The 16,916-nt window shown below is 37.5% G+C and overlaps 1 protein-coding gene across 3 annotated transcripts in view; it reads left to right on the top strand.

Annotated features, from left to right (window-relative positions):
• Positions 1-16,334, top strand: part of SNCB (synuclein beta) — a gene marked incomplete at both ends in the record, with an annotated part of 32,649 nt that extends 16,315 nt beyond the window's left edge. The window contains 4 exons of one of the 3 annotated variants that reach the window (XM_081317082.1): positions 5,739-5,780; positions 6,615-6,733; positions 10,024-10,113; positions 16,252-16,334. In XM_081317082.1, the coding sequence (XP_081173208.1) occupies positions 5,739-5,780; positions 6,615-6,733; positions 10,024-10,113; positions 16,252-16,284 (284 nt within the window). The remainder of the gene's footprint in view (positions 1-5,738; positions 5,781-6,614; positions 6,734-10,023; positions 10,114-16,251) is intronic. The other 2 variants (XM_081317080.1, XM_081317081.1) reach the window with 2 other exon arrangements.
• Between the last annotated feature and the right edge of the window lie 582 nt (positions 16,335-16,916).

Here is a 16,916-nt window from a genome sequence, read left to right as displayed (position 1 = left end):
GAGGGATGGGGTCCACATAGAGAGGTTTTTCCGCCAATCAGAGGGGGTGTGGTTTAGTGTGCTGCCTGCATCCCATGGATGGTCTTCGCTTGTTTACGCGGCCCAGTTTCTGGCATGCCATGGACCGGTGCCATGGGTTGGGGATCCCTGTCCTAGAAGTTGAGTTCTTTTCATTATTTGTTTCTTCTCAAAAAAATTCAAAACTTTAACAAGCCTCTTTTGTAAAACCAATATACTAGAAAAATTATCCTTACCACTCTCTTGGTTTGTTATCTGTATCTCTCATTTTAATTTTTAAGACAAGCTGATTTATTTGTATGTTCAATCCAACATCCTTTCCCATGTCATTCTCATAGCCTATTATTCTTAAATCCACTTTCAAATCAGTCTCAATCTTGTCAGTTAAAACTTGTTCCCCTTCCATAACATCTTTTAAACAATCTGTCCATACGGGCAAGCACTCTTTTATTTATGGATTCATTGTTTAAAAATATTGTTGACTATTTCCAATATTTCCAGTATTATTCCAATATCCAAAAAGATATTTATCTGGCTTCATTCTATAATTGTAAATTGAATTTGGGTGTTCTTCTTTAATTATAATATTTAGTTCCTGTAATTCTCTATGTGTTCAAGTTTTATTTTTAAGACAAAACCTTATTTGAGTCGCTGTAGATCAGTAGATGATTGAACATCAGGAAGTTGTGCCCAAAGTGATTGCCCCTCTTAGAGGAAGGCTTCACTTCTCATAGAGGAAAACCTTGTTTCACTGTATTTCCCACATAGCAGTTAATGGTGAAACCTCTTAATACAAGATGGAACGTTTCACATGGTTTTAAAGTAGGAGCAACTTTATACAGCTTCCCTCACTGTGAGGGAAGCAGTGAGGGAAGCTGTGCATATTGGTAACTTATACTGTGTATGCATATTAATAACATATTGCAATTAAAAGATGGAATATAATACTTAAGCCAGGAATAGGCAACTTGGAACTCTCAGATATTTCAGTTACAATACACACAAATCTTGATTGTTGTCCATAGTGACTAGAGCTTATAGGAATTTTAATATACAATATTTAGCTGGTGCCCAATGTTACCCAATGTTTAGTTCCTACCTTAATTCTGCGCACCCTTATGACTCACCTTCTATGCAAGCTACTATCCCTCAGTACACTCTGACTAAGATTCTGACAGTCCTGAAAGAATCACATATTTTGCCCTTTTTTTCATTTACCTGGCATTTATTAACATCTCACAGTGTGGAACTTCTGCTTCATCCTGGAAAATGTAACAGAAAGTAAGCTCCATAAGCTCTTTTGGATTCTTTGGTGTGCAAGTATTTATTTATTTATTTATTTATTTATTTATTTATTTATTTATTTATTTTATTATATTTGTATACCGCCCTTCTCCCGAAGGACTCAGGGCAGTGAACAGGGCAATACATGTTAAAAAACAAGAATACAAAAGTTAAAAAAGATTAAACAAGATGCCCAAAAACTATAACAATAAGTTAAAATACATAAAAAACAATAAAACCCAAACCCATCACCCATCAGGCCAGGCCGGCTTGTTCGAACAGGTAAGTCTTTAGATCGCGCCGGAAGGAGCGAAGGTCGGGTGCCATCCGGAGCTCAACCGAAGATGGTTCCATAAATCCGGCGTGCCCACAGAGAATGCCCTCCCCCTGGGGGCCACCAGTCGGCATTCTTTGATCGGAGGCACCCTGAGGAGGCCCTCTCTGTGGGAGCGCACTGGGCGGAGGGAAGTTGATGCCGGCCGCAGGTGCTCCCTGAGGTATTCCGGACCCATGCCAAGTAACAGTTTTTATGTCACATAGTTTTTATGTCCCAATCTTGACAAGCAATCAGTGGAAGGTTTTAATACTATAGAAAAAGCTGTGCATTATGGAAGGCATATTAACAGGGCATTGCTTCTCACCGCTTCTTAGCCTCTTGGGTAATTTGCAGATAGACCTTCCAGAAAAATAACAGAATCTGGGTTTTACTATTATTCAACACTAACACTGATTTAATGCCAGAGCTCATGGAATTCCCTAATGGACTTGAAACGGACGAAGCTTGTTTGAGGATAGAAAAGAATATAGTTCAGCATTTTAACAATCATGAAGGGTGTATGCTGTACTATTAGAAAGGCAGAGCATGCAAATTTCAAATAGTATTCCCTTTAGAATATTAAAGAAACATTCTTGGCTTTTGCTGATTTTTCAAAGAAGCCTAAAATAACTACAGAAGGGCCCTATGTTTCAAGAATGGAGTACTAAAGAAGCGGGGGGGGGGGGGCAGAGATATAGTTACTATAGTTACTAAGGATATCTGTGCTTTGGTTTTAGTGCATGAAGCTCAAAAGCAGAATAGCTGTGCTATGTCCATGATCCATGCCTTGAGATTTGGAAATTAATTCATGGGTAGGAAGATTTTGTCATTGATTCCTAATAAAGTCACAGGATTTAGTGATTTAATTTAATTTAATAATTTAATTTGTATACCGCCCTTCTCCCGAAGGACTCAGGGCGGTGAACAGGGCAATACATAATAAAAAACAGAATACAAAAATTAAAAAGTGATTAAACCATTATGCCCATAATGATTAATACATATTAAAATTAAAACTATTTATAAAAACTCAACCCCATCCCGTCAGACCAGGCCAGCTTGTTCGAAAAAGAAAGTTTTGAGATCGTGCCGGAAGGAGCGAAGGTCGGGGCCATCCGGAGCTCGACCGGTAAGCGTTTCCAAAGGTCTGGCGCGCCCACAGAGAACGCTCTCCCCCTGGGGGCCACCAATCGGCATTCTTTGATCGGCGGCACCCTGAGGAGGCCCTCTCTGTGGGAGCGCACTGGACGGAGGGAAGTTGACGCCGGCCGCAGGTGTTGCCGTAGGTAATCCGGACCCATGCCATGAAGGGCTTTGTAAGTCATCACTTGAATAAGCACTCATAGTGCCACTGGCTGATCTAGCAAGGGGGAATGAATAGTGACAAAATATTACAATCTATGAGTAGGAAAAATGAAATATATTTCTTCATTTTTAAATATTTATATCCCCTGGAGACTGCATTTCTAGATGGCATACAGTAATTAAGAGGCATATTATTTGAAGACAGACAACAGGGATTCCTCCCCGAAATGAATCATATTTATGCACATTTTGTGATACGTGCATGCATATGGGTATAAATACAGTGATTTCTGGAATACTCTTAATTTTATCCATGAGGTTCTAGGAATAGCTAACCCAAATAAAGCCATTAGCTGGTCTTTGTTATACTGGACAGTTTCAAGACCGCAGAAACTGATATACAGTAAACAGCGTCATTGTTGAGTATCTTCTGTGCACAACTGAAGTAAATCTTGGCCATATATAATAATACCTTTGAGTCAGTTTTGACTACAGGTGCCTGCATGGGAAGTTTATGTAATTTCCTAGGTGGCATGTTCAGATGTGCTTTGCCATTGCCTTCTTCCTGGGGCTGAGAGGCTAAGAATGCTGACAGAGGAGAATATTTGTAGTTCAGGGTTGAAATGAGTGTCCTTGATGCTCTCTGAGCTTGGTTGTTTCCTTGCAGAAGTTTCATTACCCAGACTAGGTAATATCATCATGCACCGATGTTATCTAGTTTGGGCAATCAAACGTCTTCAAGAAAACTACCAAGCTCACTGGGTGGGAGTGGCCCATCTGGCTTTCATGCCTAAAACAAGATTAAAACTCGGATTTCCTGCTCTTAGTCTGCATTGTAACTACTTAGACCAGATTGGTTAATATGGAATTAATTTTCTGAGTTTTCACAATATACTGATAGCAACACAATTGGCTCATATTTTTCTTTTCTGTTAGCCTGTCTAGATCGCCATTCTAGCATCTTATTTAGTAAGTCAGCAGTATTGCCACTTAAGAGTTCTAACTGATTTCCTGCTGGTTCAGTTGTATTTGATCTTTTCTCTGAATTAGTTGTAATGTCAGATATCTGTCTACACAAATTATCCTATTTCAGACCCACATTCAACAGGTACAGCTGCATTAGGTCTACAATGATGACTCATGATTATACAAGAACTCCTAAAGCACTGAAGGAGATACCAAGTAACTTAGCTTTGTTTGTTTTAGAAAATTTGAATTCTGTTACCGTGAAGAGAGTTTGGTTAGTGCCTGTATAACTTTTGCTGAGATGGCAATTCTATATTTGGATTGAACTATTTTATATTGTAGACCAGGGATGCCAAACTGCCGGCCTGCAGGCTGGATACATCATGCCAAAACTGCACCCACCCCATTGCTGAAAAAAAAAGTCACGATACATTGCGAGATGTCACGTGACATTGCGGGTTTGACACCCCTGTTGTAGACTAAGGCAGATGAGTGAATTTTCTTTACAGCACTCACTGTAATTTATGCAAGGAACTAGATGCTTGGGGGGGGAATGTGTTCTGGTATAGCCCTCTCACATGCTAAGATTAAAAGTGAAAAATTTGCATAAAGAAGTCTGAAGTGGCATAGCCTAAAGTATCTTCATGATCATATTATGCAAATTTTAGCTTTGAGAAAGTTGTTAATTTATGAAACAAAATACTAGTAACTGGGTGCTATTAGAATATGTAACATCTCATATCCCCTCTTCCTGCCTCATTTCATAATAGCCAATGACTGCCTTTTTACAGTAATTTCACATGACACACTAAACTAAAAATATTGGCTAACAAGTATAATTAGCAACCATACTTTAGCCCTTTCCCACCTGACACACAAGGTGCTTTAAACAAAAATTTATGGCTTATGTGTCATCTAGACCTTGAGTATAAGATGCCCCCAGACAAAATGGACAGCACATAAATAAGTCTCTTATTGGACACTCAAGCAGACTAGTACTATAGCTTTGAAGCCCCAGGTTCAGGCAATCCATTTACAGTAGGAAGAGAGGCTGGCTGGGAAATTCTGGGAGTTAAGGTCCGCACATCGGAAAGTTGCCAAGGTTGATACACACTGCCTTAGATTATCCAGAAGCACAGAGGAGCAGAGAAGCAACTCTTCCTTTCATCCTTAACTCGTAACATTTTCATATAACGCAAGGCCCAATGCTGCCCTTGCCTCATCTTTTTTTCACTACCCGCCTTAGTTGTAAAAGTTTCATAATGTGATGCACATATTTAAGTACCTGCTCCCAAATGTTATGATAAACTGTCCAGAGGAATGTTTGTCCTAATTGGTTGCTTGGAATTAGTTAGTCCACAAATTAGCAACTGACAGCTTCTATATTTGAGGGAACTATTGCAAGCATGATTTCATTGATTGATTGATACTAGCCATCCAATTTATAAAATGTGGGGGTTGGGCAGAGATATTTCATCCCAAGGTCTCTTCCCTCTGAAATGAGTCTCTGCCTGAAGAACTGGGATACCAAATTTCTTTCCATGTTTCCTTGAGAAGGCAACTTGAAAAGGGCAAGCTAATGTGTGTAGAATGAATAAAATGCAAACTGAATTTAATATATTTGTCTGTAAATGCTACAAGATTTGTGTTTCGCTGTAAGAACTCATATGGCTACCCTTCCAGAAACTAGATAAATGTCAAATCTTATACTTTTTTTAAAAGGAAAGCTATTTCCTGGAGAAAGTAAAATGTGGCTAGAAATAGAATAAAATGAATTGCTTATCATTATTTCCAGTGAAATGGCATACACCTGTCTATTGTTAACTGTTCATTCTTTCTGTCTCTTTAGGAAGTAAAACTCGGGAAGGTGTGGTGCATGGTGTGACCTCAGGTAATGTTTATTGCTGTTTCTCTTCTCCCCCAACTTTAATCCTGAATGGATAGCTGTATTAAAACATTGACAAGTCAATAAAATAGTGATATTGTTAAAATCTCTCTCATAACTAAAGCTGGACAAAGTGTTCTAACTACTTGTCACCTGTTGGCAAAACTGCCTAAAAGGACTGGCTAAGATACAGTGGGTGTGCAACTTGACTCAGCTTGACAGACACACCAGGCTTTATATCTCATGTCAAAGGATACATTTTAAAATTGGGCTGAATTAGGACACATCTATGAGGGGAAGATTCAGGAATTTTAATAGATGGAATGGCTGCTTTAAATTACAGCAAATCTTCAGGCAGTCATTTTATAGCACACGTTTATAATTCCAAAAATGCAAAACAACAACCCAACAATCAGATCCAACACAAAACTACCCTTTCCCCCCCACCCCAAAGTTTCACTCACTTGGGGCAAGGTTTTCACTTGAGACATATTGCATTCCTGCTAACAGTCCAAGTGGACTTGAACTGGAGAGCAAAATAAGTGGCTTGCTTAAAACGAGACAGTGCACACTGAAGCAGTGTAGAGTCCAGAAAAGACATATGTGCTGCAGGAAGAAGATAGACTTAATAGCGATAGCTTTTCTTCCATGGCCTTATAGGCTGTATCATTGTATTGTAGTTGTACATCTTCACAGTACTGCCAAATTATATTCCAAGTCAACATCTTTTTTCTTTAGCCAAGCTGTGAAAGGCCACACATTGTGCATCCAGTATAATGAACTGATTGTATGGTCTCATAAGGCTTAGAACTTTTTCTTTCTGTCTTCTGATTTTCATAGTTGCTGAGAAGACAAAGGAGCAGGCATCACAGCTGGGTGGAGCTGTCTTCTCAGGAGCTGGCAATATTGCAGCTGCCACAGGACTGGTCAAGAAAGAAGAATTTCCCACTGATGTGAAGGTAGGCCTCCTGTACCCTTCAGGTGGCTATAAGAGCTGTTAAGAATCATTCTAGAGGCGGAAGAATTTCAAAATTACCATAGAAAGGAAGGATAGCTGAGCCCTAATAGATCTGAGTGGCATTTAATATTGATGTAAGATCTGTTACTTTAAATTCCCCAAAAACTGAAGTTTGGCTCTGTTATGAATTTAGGCTGCATTCTTATTTTGGGATGAGGACCTATTAGGATGAGCAGGGGGGGGGGGGGAAATGCAACAACATTCCAATAATTTTGCATGATAGGATACCTTATTGCTTTGGATGAGGATTATACCTATAACCATGGTGTGCAGGAACGAGAATGCATGTATACAAGGAAGTGTTTTTGCATATATGGGTTATGCAGTAATATATTAACACAGTATGTCTGCAAATCTCTATCCTATCAATTGTACATACTGTAAAAGGTGGTGATATTCGTTTATGTCAGCCTGACAGATGGGTTTTTTTATGCTTCATTTTTATAACTTGTTTGATGAATGTATACATTTGAGCTGGCATGCGGCCAGAAGCCCAACTTTGTGCATCTTGAGGCTGAGAAAACCAAACAGTATTACAGAAATTGTCTGGCTGCTGCAGGACTGCCAATCTGAGGGGGGAAAAACTCTCAAATCTTGCAGCTGAGCTGCCAGTGAACCATTTGCTTCCAGCTTAGCTTAAAATAGCAACAGCTGAAGATGAAAATGAGGCCAGTGCATTCAGGCAGGAAGAGGCACTCTGCTCTACTCAGCAAGGGGGGGGGGGAAGGAGCCTGTGAAGTGTGATGTCGGACTGCCAATCACAGGGCTCTTCCCAACAGCCATGTTGATGCTTTCCTTCCATCCTTGAGATGGGAAGAAACAATGTCATTTAAAAAAATGTGGGCCCAGAGGCCTACCTGTTACCACAACCCTGGAATGTTATTGCTGCTTTCACAAGAAGCAGTAAGGTTACTTTCAGGAGAGCAATTGCTTAGCAGTGAGAGATAGAGAAGCTGGCAGGCAAAAGAGGATGGAGTGGAGTGGGCAAGAGAGGCTGAAATCAGTATGAGGGAAGGGCAGCAGCTGTTGTTAAGCTACCTCGCTGAGCAGACAGTGGCAAAGTGGTGGCTGTAGCTTTCCAGATCACCTACGAACACTTGAGGTGACACAGAAATGAATGCAGCATTTATGAATTTGTAAACAAACAAAAAATGTGCCATTCAAAAAACAAACAAACCCAGGGATTAAGACTAAAATAATTGTTTCTCCTATAACTGATACTTTACCTATGTAAAGAGCTTACAAACGGGAGTACAGACTTCAGAGAACTGCGCTGGGTCATTCACAAGACCAGTATTCTCTTGATCCAAATTGCACATGTACCCAAGAGCCATCTCGGTGGCTGCTACAGTATAAGAAAAATGGCCCTGGAGGCCTGGAACACAGCAGCTGGATAGAGAAGATGGCCCTGGAACCAGAGCTCTGCTGGTTTCTGATGAATTTCTTCTGTGCAGCTGGAATCTCTGCATGGAACAGCTTGGTTCTCCGAGAGAGAGTGGAAAACTTGTCCTCATAACAAATCGATGGGCATATATAGATGAACCCATAGAAGTGATGCTTGAGAAGGGGGGGAAAACCCTCTGGCCCATATGCCAAGCATGATTTTGTGTACTTTGGTCATGTGCTTTCTCACTGCCATTTCACTAAATAATCCTAAACATCTTAGCCATTTATCACAGAGAGCATTTGAGTCCCCCGATCATTGTGCTTAACCTCTTCGGTGCTTTTTAAGCTTTCTCTCTGCACTTTAAAAGTGCAACTGGAACTGTATACGATAATCAATATGCGGTTGAGCCATACAAGTTTATTAAAATGTTGAAACCTATTTTCAGTTCATTTCCCACTGATCCCTATAATGGAATTTACCTTTTTTTCCACATCTTCTGCACATCTTCCTTGAACTAGGGCCCATACTGTTTTTTTCTCTTTAGTTCACATAGGTAATGTGAAATTTGCATAGGGGTGGGTGGCTTGTCCAATGTACAAAACTTTATATTTAACAGTATTTACCACTTGGTTAACCACTCGTGTAGTTTTAAAAGATGCTTCAGGAACTGTTCACAGTCATTTTTGGTTTTTATCCACCTTATCTGCAAATTTAGTGAGATCCCTGCTCTACTACTAAATAAAGATAATTTACGAAGAAGCTAAATCAGCACTGATCTTAATACAAATCCTTGAAGGACTCCAGTTGAGAAAATTGCCCATTTATTCCATAGTACACCCTTTGATGAGGAACTATAGTTTTGGCAGGGTTACTTCCATGTACCTGCTGGCACTTTAAACAAAAGTCTAAAATACCGATGAAGCGGGATTTACCTTTGTAGAATCCATGCTAATTTTTTTCAGTAGGGCTTAGTTGTTTTTTCTTTTATTATCCTATCTGCCCGTTGTTCAGAAAATTAATGAAGCTTAATTGCATAATGAAGATATCAGTTCTGTATCTTTTTTTAGCAAAAACAAATGCAAAGCATTCATTCATTCCAGATTCATGCAATCTTATATCTTCCTTGAACATCCCAGTGAAAAGAAGGATGTGACTGGCTAACATTGCCAATTCATAAGATAAGTGGAATACCTGCTGATTACTATTAACTGCTCTAAATGATCTTCCGTCATACAATAACATATAGGACTACAGAGTACATCATTCTATCAAACAATGGCAGGGTTTGCATAACATGTTAAGCTATGTGATTGGCTAGTTTGAGAATTAGATACTATAAATCCAGCCAGGGTTGTTAACATATAATTCATGTAGGAATCTAAACATTTCCAGTAAACCATTGTTAACATGTTTGGCATGTCCTGCAAATACAGCCATTACTTTCTCCGGTGTCATTATACCTCGTTACCTAGTCTTTTAGTTTTGTTTTTTTTTTTAGTTGCTAAGTACGGTATTTTTCAAATATTCCTGTAAAATATATGTTGTCTATGAAATTTTGTGAGAGTATAGTTTATGGAAAAAGAGGCAGTCCAGGAGCGGGAACTGTGAGAAGCAAGACTTTCAGAAAGACTGATTATAACTTTGCTTGGGCATTTACTCTTACAGTTTTAAAGATTGTTTTTGCCCCAATCTAGTAATTAGATACCTTTCTGAAATCCATGTGATGCTTGTTCCTTTGTTTGTTTAAGAAGTTTATTTTTTGTTTTTTGTGGAAACCTTCAGAGGACATATTGGAAGTGCTCTGGCAGAAGTAAGTAATATTGGCTGTCATTTTTCATTTGCAGCCTGAGGAGGTTGGTCAGGAAGCAGTGGAGGAGCCCCTGATAGAGCCACTGTTAGAACCTGGCAGCGAGAATTATGAAGAGCCACCGCAGGTGAGTGGAGCAGAATTAGAGCAACCTGATCACCAAGTAGGAATAAGGAATTCTAGGGAACAAAGAGGTTTAGCCTTCTATCTCCCCACCCAGGGATGCGGGTGTATACGCTAAGAGTACATCTTCCAAGTAAAACATGAAGGTCATCCTAGCTGTCAAGCTAAAGCAAGCAGGCACCTATATCAGGCAAAAGCAATATAGGAAGTCACTGGAGGCAGTAACAACAATCATTTCATAAAGTGTAGGAGAAGGCAATGGTAAACCCCTCCTGTTTCACCAAGAAAATCGCATGTCTTGACAAGATAAAATGACTGATGATACACCAGGCTAATTAGATTTACTCAAGTCACTACTGAAGAAGGGCTGAAGCTCTTTCAGAGTACTAAACAATATTTATGATGTGGATTAAATGTTTCCAGGCTTTTAATTGCTGATACTGTTATAAAAGGGGGAAAAAATCCTAAGTTATAAACACAGAATTACAGTAGGAACATGGCATATACGAAACATAAATGTGGAAAAGCTGAACAGTTAAAAGGTGAAATTAATCAACAGTGACATCTTAACACAAAACTGAAACAGACTGGAATTGGGAACTTTTAGTCAGTACATCATGTTTACTATTCGGGACATGTAAAATAAAAAAAACAGCATTGCTTTCATAATTAGGAAGGCTATAGCAGAGACAGTACTGGGGTATAATGAGCAAATGAACAAAGAATACAAAGTAGACCATGAACAACTCTTTAACATGATGATTATCCAAGTTTATGTTCCAACTACTGATGCAGAAAAAGAGGAGACTGGTGAGTTTTATGGTCACGCTGAATCTGAAATCAATAGAACATGTAAACAAGATGTGCTGCCTTTGACCGGAGACTGAAATGCCAACATTTGAATCAGTGAGGAAAACGTTGCCAGATTTGGAAAGCAGAAATGAAGGAGACTGATTTACCAGTTTCTGCCAATCCAATGATGTCTTTAATGATAATGCATTGTTTAAACCAAATTGACACCTCTATACGTGGAACAGATCACAAACTGCTCACGTGCAAATTCCACAGGAAAGAACAAAGCCAACCAGCTTCCACAGTATGATTTTGAGTTCATCATTTGCAAGAATATTAGGAATTGCTATAAAGTCCTAAAGCTAATCGAACCCCTCCCCAGAGAAAATGTGGGTTGAAATCAAATAAATTGTTAAGGATGAAAAGAGACTGTCAGACTTAACAACTTCTTCATCCCCAGTTTCTTTCCCTGTGATAAAAAGTTTTTTGACTCCGGAGCAATTAATCTGTCTTGAATTTGCTTCTCTTGTTTAGTTAAACTTGTATTGATCTGTGGTTTTAGAATAGCATTTTTTGTATAAAAATCTCATAAGGTATCAGGAGTCATTTTTCTTCTTTGTGCAAATATGGAATTTATCCCAAAAATGTGTTAATCCTTGGGAAATCCCTGCATCAAAGCTTTAAGGTGTCTTTCAGGATCTCCTTTTTTGAAATCTTCTGAGATGCCTCTGAATTTTAATTGCTGAAATTCCAATATATCTTTTCTATTTCTTGGCACTTTTGCTCTTAAGACTTCCAACTGTGAGATTTTATTGCTTTCCTTTCAAGCCTTTAATTTGTATAACTTGAACATTCTTTGCAATATTCCTAATCTCTGTTTTAAAGTCTATTCTCAAATCCTCAATTTGTATTTTCAATCAGTTTCCATATCCTCCATTTTATTCATCCCTGTTTGTGGTATTTAAAGTTTTCATTCAAGTCCTGATATTTTGATAATGAGATGGGCAGGATATAAATATTTGAATTTCTAGCTGCTTAAACATTTGATGGAGCATGTCTGAATCCAATTCTTTTCACTGCCCTTCTTCTTTTTCCTTGTCCCCTTTCTTTCTCTGTATGTTATAAAAATATCTACCATACACAGTATTTGCTTATTAGATCTCTATATCCAACCACTATTGTTTCCAGGTTTAATTAGTGAATCAGTTGGTGGAATGGGATGGGATAGGATGATAAGTTCTTGCTCTTATTTTTTTATACAATTTTTGTTTGACCAACTTCCAATAAACATTCTGTTGTAAAACTTTTACAGTACTTCTATCTCATCCCTTTGCCAGTAGTCAGTCTTTCTGTATTTTATACAGGAAAATAGGAGAAATAGCTGAAATGAGACACTGCTTTGATATACAAATGCTCAAAGGCAGCTTACATCTAGTCTGTTGTTTAACTGTCATTGTTCTCCATCAGTCACAGGCATTCACAGAAGTAGATCTAACTGCTACATGAGCTCAGTGGAATCTGTTTCTCCAGTATTTTCAGTTCTGGAGCACATCTTAGTTAAAGAAGGGTTTGTCCAGCATAATACTGCTGTTGTGCTGCAATCAATTCTTCTTTCCTCTTCTCCTTTTGTTCCAGCATTGGAACTGTTGTGAAAAGTAGTCAAAATCATTGTATTTGTAAAATTTCATGAAGAGAAGTAGTTGCCATTATAAAATTCAATAGAGGGGAATGGAGATTATTTAAATCTTTCTGCCAAAGAAAAGAGAGGGGGAAAAGTGGGTGTGTGCATGGGAGTTCACAATGTTGGAAGTTGGCATTGAAAAAATGTACTTATATGGGTACTAGATAATAAAAAAATATGGGCTGGGAGAGACCAGAAACCACCGGGCTATGCTTTCTTAGCTTAACCTGTGGCTTAAGACATCTAAGGAATAATAAAAACACCACAGACTTCAAAGTAGGGAGAAGACTCCTGTCAGGAAGCCACCAATGCTTATACTGCAACATTAAACCAAAATTAACTGCAACCAAAATGGGGAAAAAAATAGTATTAATCATTAAATCTAAATGGGATTCTTTTAGTAAAAGGACAATTTCCAATAAGCTCCAAACATATCAAGCTGATATTGTTGGTTTACAAGAAACAAATAAAACAAGACCACACTGTGTTAAAACAGAAAAAGTTATATCAAGAATATACAGCATCTGGGGGGGAAAAAACCAGAATAGTAATTTATCTTAATTCATCTTCTTAAGAATTATTAGAAAAACAAAATAGGATAAAAATGGGCAAATTTTAATCTTGAAACTGAAAAAAGACAAAAAATTAATTCAGAAAACGTGTGTATGAAAACAAGGTTTACAGTATATCCTAATAGAAACTGCGGAGGGTATAATAATCGCTGTTAGAAACATGAAGAGTGCTACATTCTAATTTAGTCAAATCAGCTAAGAGGAAAAATGAAAGAAGGAAAGCTCCAAGAAAAGTCTTCTGGTATTTAGATAATTTTAATATGTGTGCGCACACACACACACACACACGGAAAACCCAAAGAAACTTCACTCTTACAGATCAATTTCTTTATTGAATATGGATTATAAGATATTGACTGAATGCATCTGTGAAATGATATACTTAGATCAGAAAGGTTATATTTCAAAGAGGAAGATGATGAATAAATTTATTATAAACACACTAGGATATATCAACCAACATTAAAAAAAACCCAGCAATAATATTTTCTGAAGTAGACAAAGCCTTCAACATTGGGAATGAGGGTTTTGGGGGTTTTTGTTTTAGATCATAGGTGTCGAACTTGCCACATCATGTGACGTGTTGCAATGTATCACAACTTTTTTTGCATTGCCAGAGGTGAGGTGGGCACAGCCTCTACATGATGCAACAGGCCTGCGGGCTGGCAGTTCGACACCCCTGTTTTAGGTTAAATGAACCCCAGTGAAAAATTCAAAATTTGGTGGAGAGCATATATCAACAAACTCTGAAGATTGTGGCAATTGCAATACTCTCTGCAAGCTTCTCAATATGTAAAGATGCATGGCAATGAGGTCCACTTTCCCTTTTACTATTTGTAAATTGTTTGGAAGTCCTAGTAAACATCATCTAAAAAGATAAAACAAATAATCAGAACCTAAATTCAAGGAGAAGAATACAAGATGAAATGCTATGCAGATAACATAGTATTAATAATTATACAACCACAAAATCCGTACAACAGTGATGCAAGTAGTTAAAGAACTTGGCTGTTTCTCTAGATATGAAATTAATGAAAAGAAAATTAAGATAAGGCATTTAACCTCTAATGAAGAAGACTGTCAAATAATAGACTGGCTATGAAATAACAAAAGACTTAGTAAAATACCTAGGATTCTACTTGACAGGATGTAATAAGATATTTCAAAACAATTACAACAAATTATGGAAAGAAATAAAATAAAACATGGAAAGTTGGAAATATCTAAAACTTTTCTGGTTAGGCCTCACTGCAATAACAAAAATATACTACCCGGTATTTTTTTTTAACTTCAAATAGCACTGATTGCAATTTCAGAAAGAAATCTGCCAGGCTGAAAAATAACAACTAATTTATATGAATCTGAAAAGATGTATTCATATGACAGTGTTTGTTCAAAATGTAGGATCTCTAAAAACAAGTTTAAGTCCAGCATCGCTGACAAACAGTTTTCATCCCAAGGGCAATTATAGCAAAACTGATTTAATTACATATGCTAACATGACATATTGGACTAGAAAACAGATTAAAGACACAAGAAGTGTTCAAAGAAGGAAGATATTTACCATGATTAATATACCTGCTAATAACTGGAAAAGTAAAAAAGTGATATCAAAAAAGGATGGACCCTGAAAAGATGACAGAATTTGAAATACAAGTTTGAAAAGCCACCTGATGATTTTTACCTTCATTCTTGAATATTAAAAAAAAAATAACTATATGCTTGAGAACTTAAAAAAATTGGAAATAAATGCAAAAAGCTAAATAAAACTCTGAGCCAAGAAAGTTATAAACAAATTAAGGTACCAGACAAATTTGCAATGTTATATTTTACTATAAGACTTTGGAAATAATTATATAAATAATTGTGTGAAAAATTGTTTTGTCTTTCCTAAGTTGTAATAGAAATTTGAGATTTTGCAATTTCAGAAATTGGGACACTAGAAGGAACTAAAGTTTCCAGGCAGAAAAGGAAAAGAGAAAAAAGTGAAAGTTTGCCTTTTATCTTTGGTTAGTAGTGGAATTTACAAAATGACACAAAACTGTATGACATTTGAAATAGTCCAGATTTTTCAAGAGTGGGGTCAGAAATTAGCACCTATAATATATCAGCAACGATGTCACCTTCTACGGACAGACCATATCCCTAAGAAGTTAATAAAGGAATAGCACATGTGAAAGAGAAGCCTCCAAAGAGATTTACAGGATAACGAGGAGAAAATTTTTTTGCTTGATGTAGAAATATTAGAACTAGAAGTACTGAAAAACAAAAAAGAAAAAAGCATGGATTATAAAACAGAAAAGACAACTGAAGTAGAAACACAAATGACAAGCAAGAGAATGACCTGACCTTTTACTGGATATACAAAACAGAATGGTTACTGCATTGAAAAGTAAAGTGTAAATACAAATGATTAAACAAAAAAGAATGATCTGGATAATGCCTTTTTATTGGATTTACAAAAGAGGTTTACTAACACTCAAAAGAAACCTTTTGGATGAGAAAAGGAAAAATTGAAAAGAGATATATCCTCTAACATCTGAATGAATTAAAGGTCAAGATTGCTAGAAGTAAAAGGAAGGAATGTAAGTTGGCTTGTTCGACCAAGGTTAATTAAAATAAGGCATATGTTTATAAAGCTCTGCTAACTTTTTAGGGATGTTTTGCTAACACTAGGACTAAAAAGTTGATAATTTATGGATTAGCATATAGATAAGGATGGATTTTGGGGAAAAAGAGATATTTCTAACCTTATGGGGTGGTTATTAAGTTTGCTTATACTTGTGGTGGAGATTAGAGAAAATAACTTCTTTAAATATAATTTTATCGTTTTGTCCTGCATTTTCCTTTTCTTTCTCTTGAATCTTTTCTTCTTTCTTTTTCTCTCTTAGTTTGTATTGGTTTATTCTATTGTAATTTTGTAAGTAGGCAGTTCTGTTGAGTAAACCATTATAATTGATAGGATAGGGACTGCAAGTAAAAAGGAGAAGAGTGGATTTGTAGGGCAAGCTTTTCTGTTATCTGATCTAGAGCTGGGTTATTTTGCCTCATGTCCTTCTATTATCTAATACAATTAATGTTTTCAATTTCTTTCCAGGAGGAATATCAGGAATATGAGCCAGAAGCATAATGGCCACAGCTGTTCCCGACACTTCCACCAGCAGCACAATAACAATAATTTCTTCTACCCTATCCACATCCATCTCTCCAAAGGAAGGCCTTGATGCAGATGGTAATGGAGAGAACCCCCATACCCCATCCTGTCATGAGTTCTTCCTCCAATTCTGCTCCAAGAGACTTCATCAGGATCAGTGTTTTATGTATTGTGGTCTTTAGCGTTAAAGAGAAAGAATACTGAAGACAAACCCTGACCGCAGTGGTTTGTGTACGTGTGTACATTTCAAAGCCCAGCCTTACTGCCTGACTCCCTCCCAGTGAAGTAAGGCCAGGCTTCATGTGTCTGTAAGCAGCATGTTGTATCTTCTGTTTTTCAACAGAGCATTCCATGTCCTTGACTGGGTCCTTGCACTGGGCCCACTGTACATTTGCTTGCACGTGAATCATGCCAACTCCGTTCCGTTATCATTGGAACTTTTTTAAAAAAAATATCTCTGTCCTGGTCATGTAAAAGAGACTTCCTGATTTTAACGGTGCAAAAGTTGTGTCTATGTACCCTAAACAAAAGCAGCATCTTTCCTTTCCTGCCCCCAGCGCTCTGTATATTTTGACTGTGGCATGGACATATACATTCCACTGTCGCTG

Source organism: Vipera berus (assembly GCF_964194415.1).
Source record: "Vipera berus genome assembly, chromosome: 2".
NCBI classification, from domain to species: domain Eukaryota; kingdom Metazoa; phylum Chordata; class Lepidosauria; order Squamata; family Viperidae; genus Vipera; species Vipera berus.
This window is presented reverse-complemented; position numbering and strand designations above follow the sequence as displayed.